This window comes from Chinchilla lanigera, unplaced genomic scaffold, assembly GCF_000276665.1.
Source record: "Chinchilla lanigera isolate Chin_1 unplaced genomic scaffold, ChiLan1.0 scaffold00041, whole genome shotgun sequence".
Taxonomy (NCBI): Eukaryota; Metazoa; Chordata; class Mammalia; order Rodentia; family Chinchillidae; genus Chinchilla; species Chinchilla lanigera.
The window spans coordinates 18,581,370-18,588,422 of NW_004955442.1; the positions used below are offsets into that span (position 1 = coordinate 18,581,370).

Genomic DNA, 7,053 nt, shown 5'->3' on the forward strand with positions numbered 1-7,053 from the left:
GGCCGGCCATGGCGCGACGGCGCTGAGGGCGTGGGGGAGGCGGCGGCTGGAGGGAGGGCGGCGTGGGAGGAAGCAGCAGCGGTGGCTCCATGGCCCGAGCGCGCTGAGGGACGCGGCTCTCGCCACAGCCCGGCGGCGGCCGAACAATGAAGCTCCTGAAGCCAACCTGGGTCAACCACAATGGTGAGTGCGCACAGCGGTCCCGGGAGGCCGAGGCTGAAGTGGGGTCAGGATCCGGATTAGGGTTGGGGTCGCACATGGGCCCTGCCCGCCTTGCCTCGGACGCCAGGTGCCGGGTGCCTGAGCTAAGGAACCGGCAGGGGCGGACTTTGTCCTCCACGCCGGGAAGCCGGCGTTCCCAGGCACGTGCTCTGGGCTGGCTACCGCGAAGTCTGTCTTCGCTGCTCCAGGCACTCGTGCGAGCCCCGCGCCGCCCACCCGCAGTCCGCTAAGGGACCAAGGCCCGGCTCCGGGGAGCAGGCCTGGGAGCCGGCCAAGTTCTCCCACCCGTCGGTACCCGCCCGGATGTGCTCAGATGGACCTGGGTGTGAAACCCGGGTGGTATCCGCCTTGTGGCCTTTCAGTGTGAGGTGAAGATCTAGATCTGCAGGAGGGACAGTGAATGCCCTTGCTCGAGTCCGGAGCTGGTGACAGTGCCCCCACTCGGGAGGCTATGATCCCGGAATAGGAAGGCTCAGGCCGAGGTCCCGTGGAGGACCAGGAAGACACCACGTTTAGTGCTAAGCTCGGACATTAGGGTTGCTAAGTTTGGAGCTCGTAGGGCACAGATGTGTTTTAGGAGATGGTTGTTCTTAAACTCTGTGGTAGTGGCTCCAAGAGCACTATCTTGGTGGGTTCGATTCATCCACCTTGACTCTGGTACAGAGAGACTGATTGTATCCAGTAGTTTTGTTCTAGTTCTGTTTTGTTGGTGGAAGTACTGAAGTTGTTCTTTACTCCCCAGAGAGAGGAGGAGAGAGACAATCCTTTCCCTGCTAATAGTGCTGGAATCCCAGGAGGCATAATAGAGAGGCGCCATCAGGCAAAAAGGGTCACCCCTCTGTTGACAGTCACCCTGCTGCTGTCTTGTTCCTCATTTCTACTTTGCAGTGCAACTAGAGGGAGCTAGTTTTCTTTTAAAGCAAGAAGAGTAGCACTGTGCCTTTTTTTAAAATACACGCAGTTTTGTTTTGGTTTGGTTTTTTCCATTTTGAATTTGATCCCAGGATGCTGTATACTACAAACTAAACAGGACATCATGTCTTATATTCTTTTGGTCAGAGTGCTTTGTCCTTCCATCTTCACATATGACATCTTCCCCATTTTTTTCAGGGCCCAGCTGAGGTCACCTCTTCCTTTTGAAGCCTTTTCTACCAATTTATCCAAATGGATGTGCTGTATTCCTTTTCCTGTGCTTTGCTTTGTGTGGAAGTTATGGCTGTACTTTCCACAGCCCAGGCACAGTACTGCTCACTCACCACTGTATTTGCTGCAGAACTGAGCAACATCTTCCATATAATGGGTGTATGATAAGTGTTGGCTGAAAGAGTTAAGAAAGATGAGGTTTCTATACTTTACAGAGATGTAACTAGGTTTACTGCATGTGAAAACGCAAATCTTGAATCGTAGTCTTATTTCTTGTGTTGATCTCTGAGAGCATTTCCTGATGTATAAGGTGCAGATCTTTTCCTGAAAAACTGGGAAAATTTGTTTGTTTGTTTGTTTCTTCTCGGTATGGGGATTCAAACTTGCCAGGTACTTGCTGTGTTGCTGAGGTATATCCCAAGGCCTTAAAACTGAGCAATTTTGAAATTAAATTGTGCTGCTTCGGGTCAGGAAAGGAAACTTTTTGTTATGAACTACTTTATAATGGAGGTTGAAGGGTCTTCATTTTCCTGGCCAGCTTCTCAAGGTAGGATTTCTGAGGCAGGGTTTCTCTCACCTTTAGCACTGTTAAAATTTTGGGCCATATAACTGAGGTTTTTTTGTTTTTGTTGTTGTTGTTTTATTGTTGTTGTTGTTTTGTTTTTGAGGCAGGGTCTCTCTATGCAGTTCAGGCTGGCCTTGAGCTCACTTTGTAGCCCAGGCTGGTCTCGAACTTGGAGCAATCCTCTTGCCTCAGCTTCCTGAATGCTGGGATTACAGGCATGGTGGCCATATAACTGTTGGAAATACCTGCCCTCACCACCTAGTTGTGACAGCCAAAAATATCTACTGACATTGCGAGGATCCACTGGTGCCGCCAAAATCACCCCCAGTTGAGACATTCTGATTTAAGATTGTCAGTATATTAATAAACTTTGATATTGTTATATTGCTTGGAATTTGCCTTGGTTGAGGAATCAGACTGTTCAGGATCCTGTGTTTTACTAGTTGTGGACTCGGGCTTGCAACTCTACTTCGAGTTCTTGGGAGAATTGCGTACTCATTTCAACCAGTTTACCCTGTCCCCAAACACCTTAAGCTATAAGAGAATAGCTAATAGTGCAATATCTATCATTTATATAGAAGTTATATGCCAGCACTTTGCAGGTACACCCCTTCTATATTTTTAGTTTAGGTTTGGCGAAAATAAGACTCTTTGTAGGGTTGAAGGTTGAGACTGGGTCTTGCTGTATAGTCCAGGTGGCCTTGAACTCACTATGTAATCCAAGCTGGCCTCAAACTCACAGTGATCCACCTACCTTTGCCTCTGCCTCCCAAATGCTGGGATTACAGGCGTGCGCCACCACACCCAGCAATAATAGGATAATTTACTTGCCAGTTAACCACTTGATTTTGCTGTTTTTTGTTTTTGTTTGTTTATTGTATTGCTATGTTGTCCAAGCTGGTGTCAGACTAGCTGTGTAGCCCAAGCTGGCTTTGAACTTGTGATCTTCTTGCCTTAGCTTCTTAAGTGCATTACTGGGATTACGGGAGTGTACCACCACTAATCACTTATTTAATGGTGTATGTTTTGTTTTTCTCCTGTCCTGTGATTTTTTTTTTCCCCTTACCTACTCTCATTTCAAGAATATTAAGATATTCTATTGAAACAAATCAGCTAGACTGGGAAATGTGGCTGGATAAGAAGATACAAAGTCTAGAGTGAGTGTGGTAAGGGCTAGCTTTGTTCCTGAGGACACTACAGGTCTGTGTCTGAGAAAGAATGGAATAGGAGGTAATCCTAGTGATAATATATGGTTGCAGTGTTCGTAAGGTTCTAAACAGGGCAACATCCAGAGACATTTTTCATTTTACAACTCTGAGGCAGAATGGTACTGGCATCTGAGTTGCCCAGGCCTGCTCTTAAATCCTACAGCATAGAAGACAGTCTCCCCACCCTCATCCTAGAGGGCTGGAGGTAGGGAGGGAATTTCCTAGTCTGAAATGTTAATAGTGTCGAAGGTGAGAAACCTTGCTGTGGATAAGAAAGTCTTTATTATTTGCCTTTTTGTGTACTATAGTTGTCTCAGTGTTCTTCTAATTAGATCATAAACTTATTGAAGGCAAGAATTTTGCTGTTTGTTTTATTTATTTATCTATTTTGGTTTTTTTCTGGTACCAGGAATTGAACTCACAACCTTGCGCTTGCCAGGCAGGCACTGTGCTGCTGAGCTAAATCCCCAGCTCCTTTGCCTTTTGTCTTAAAATCAGTACTGTTCTGGAGTCTCCATGCTCTGGTTGTTATTAAATATGTGACACAAAGTGTTTTTTTCCATCTCTTTGGCCGATCTGTTCAACATAGCAAGTAATACTTACCTTACTTGCTCCACGTAAGTTTCTTCACAGTGAAATGTGAGTTTTCTCCACAGTGTCTAACTCTTTCTTTTCTCTCACCTCTCTTTTTGGTAGAACTAAGGATTGAACTCAGGGCCTTTGCCCTGAGCTACCTCTGCAGCCCTTTTTATTTTTTATTTTGAGACAGTCTTGCTAAATTGCCAGACTGGGCTCAGACTTTCTGTCTTCTTGCCTCATCAGCCTCCAAGAATGCTAAGATTAAGGCATGTGCCACTATGCCTGGCTCACAGTATCTCTTGATGACTTATGCCTGAAGATGATAGGGTTGATTTAGGAAAATAACCAGAATATATCTGAAGAGGATTCCGAAGAAAACTAGGTGAGATTGTGCTTTGGATAATAAATACACATGCAGATTTTTCACAGATTTATGTACCAAACTTTGAACCTTTGTGGTAAGAAGTTCTATAGGAACCTGAAGGTGACAAAGTTTTCTGTGTATGGACAGCTATCTGTAAGGTGGGAGAGATGGGTATTCAGACCATGTTCTAGAATGCAGGGTAAACAGAAACAAAAACTACAGAAATACAAAAATAATAATAATAATAAAAAAAAGAGGTAAAAAGAAAAGCCAGGTGTGGTGGCATACACCTGTAATCCCAGCACTCGGGAGGCTGAGCCAGGAGGATCACTACGAGTTCGAGATCAGCCTGAGCTACAAAGTGAACTCAAGGCCAGCCAGAATGGCATAGTGAGACCTGTCTAAAAACGACCAAAAAAAGGAGCTGGGGATTTAGCTCAGCGGCACAGCGCCTGCCTGGCAAGCACAAGGTCGTGAGTTCAGTTCTCAGTACCGGAAAACACCCCCCCCAAAATAAAAAACCAACAATAACAACAAAAGAAATACAGTATTCCACAATAGCCTGGGGGTATGTGGCTCAAAAAACTAAGGGAGTAAACTGTGAGAGCCTCAGGGAAGAAGGGCTCTTCTGCTAGCCAGATTTGTAAAATTTCCACATGGTGGGCGTGGTGGCACAGGCCTGTAATCCCAGCACTCAGGAGGCTGAGGCTGGAGGATCACTGTGAGTTCCAGGCCAGCCTGGGCTACAAAGTGAGTTCAAGGCCAGCCTAAACTGCATAGAGAGACGCTGTCTCAAAAAAAAGTGCCTTTGACCTAAATAGGATTGGAATCTGAAAAGGTGCTGTAGCTCCTAGGTAGAACCAAAGGGCAGCAGAGTAAGGTCACTTAGGAGAAGACACAGAGTATGTTAGGATAAAGCTCAACAGGGAAAGGTGGGCAACTGGGTTAGGAGATGGAGCCATGAAAACCTTGCTTAGAAGCTTGGACTTTTTTCTTTGGGCTTGGAGAAGGGAAACATTGAGGTTTCTGAGGAAACTGGATAAAACACTCAATCTGTGTCTTAGGAAGGCCTTGGAGAAGTTAGGAGGCCATTCCCAGGTTTTAGTGAAAGATGCTGAGAGAGGCAAAGAGCTCAGGGATAGTATAGGTGACAAAGAGTAGGGAAGCACAAGGACCAGGTAGAGTAGAATTAATGGTACTTTAACGTTATAGGCAGATGAATGTAGATTGAAGTCACTCTCTTTGAGTTTATTTCTTGAGTGTACTAAAGAAAGCATGGATAAGAGCCAGGCAATGGAGTTTTCTTAAACATTTTATTTACTTGTAGTAGAGATTCAACCTAGAATCTTCTATGGGAGAGCTTTTTTTTTTTTTAAAACAAGATCTTGCTAAGTTGACATATTGTGCAGGCTAGGCTCAAACTTTATGATCCTTCTGCCTCAGCCTCTTAGAGTACTGGGATTGTAGGCATGTGCCACCATACTTGACTTAAACATTCAGCCATTCATTCATTTTTGGCTTTTTTGAGACATGGTCTCACTATGTAGTCTAGGCTGGTATCAAATTCACAGCAATCCTCCTGCCTCAGTGCTAGCATGACAGGCATGGGTCACCACATCTGGCTTTAAACATTTATTTTAATTTGAGAAGTGGTTGGAAAGATATTTTCATTTTATAAGCAGAACCATAGTTAAATAACTGGGAGGGACTTCTGAGTATCTCCTACCTTGACCACCAAAGCTAAGTAAGGGACCTGGTACCATTGTGCTGATCTTGAGTATTGTGGGTTACCAGGGAGAAGATATTCTAGGTCTGCCTTTACCCTTCCCTCTTCCCAGAGGTGGCTACCCTGACCCATTCATCTAGGAATGTGTTTGCTTATAGACTACAGAAGTATCTAGCAAATGAAACAGAGGTCTAGAATGAGTTCTGGGAAATAAAAATTTATGCAAGTACATATATCCTGCCAAGATCAGCAACAACATCTAGAAAAATGTCACAGATGCTGTGGGTTGCCTGCCCTTTTCCTTACTAGCAGAACCCCACTTTTTCAAGTCTGTCCTCTGTGCAGGCCAACCTATAGAGGGTGTATTAATATCCCTAAACTGGTATGTAAGAAAGTGATAGGAATTGTTCAGTAATGGCCATATGATGCCATTCTAGCCAGTTAGACTGGGAGGGGACATCTCTGCTGGGGACTCCCAGGGGATCAGAAGAAATGTTTGAAAGACCAGTCTCTTCTGCTGGACTTCACTAGATCAGCATGCAGCAGTCAGCTTGTGACTAAGGATAGAATCACACTGAGGAATGGAAGATAGAAGTACTTAGCTCTAAGCTGCTAAATTTACAAACCTTGAGGCTGACTTATCTCAGGATATGAGTTAGTGAAATACTCACAGAATTCTGTGACTTATAGCGGAAAGAAAATATCTGCAGCAATACAGTCTGCTGATGGAAATCAAGACAGAAGGACCAGGCATGGTGGCACACACCTGTAATCCAGCACTCAGGAGGCTGAGGCAGGAGGATCTCTGTGAGTTCAAAGCTAGCCTGGGCTACAAAGTGAGTTCAAGGCCAGCCTGAAATGCATAGTGAAACCCTGTCTCCAAAAGACAAAAAAAAAAAAACAAAAAAAACCAGACTGAGTGGGATGAGGTGACCTCCCCAAGATTGTATTAGATGTGAAGGAAATGACTTGAAAATCACACCCAAACTCCAGCTTGAGCCCAAGCTCCCTCTTTTTTTTTTTTTTTTTTTTTTTTTTTTCTGGTACTGGGAATTGAACTCACGACCTTGAGCTTGCCAGGCAGGCACTGTGCCACTGAGTTATATCCCCGGCCCTCCAATACACTTTTAAGGCCACCAGCATTTGGAATCTTAAGCAGTTGCTCCTCTGCTAGCATGGACAGCGTTGATACACCTGGCTTGTTCATAAACAGGTTGTGGACCCATTCCTTCCCACTTTGGGAGTT

At 45.0% G+C, this 7,053-nt stretch overlaps 1 protein-coding gene across 1 annotated transcript in view; it reads left to right on the top strand.

Annotated features, from left to right (window-relative positions):
- Positions 1-7,053, top strand: part of LOC102009660 (protein HIRA) — a gene marked incomplete at its 5' end in the record, with an annotated part of 92,221 nt that continues 85,168 nt past the window's right edge. The window contains 1 exon segment of the mRNA XM_005391780.2: positions 1-183. Coding sequence (XP_005391837.1) covers positions 147-183 — 37 coding nt within the window.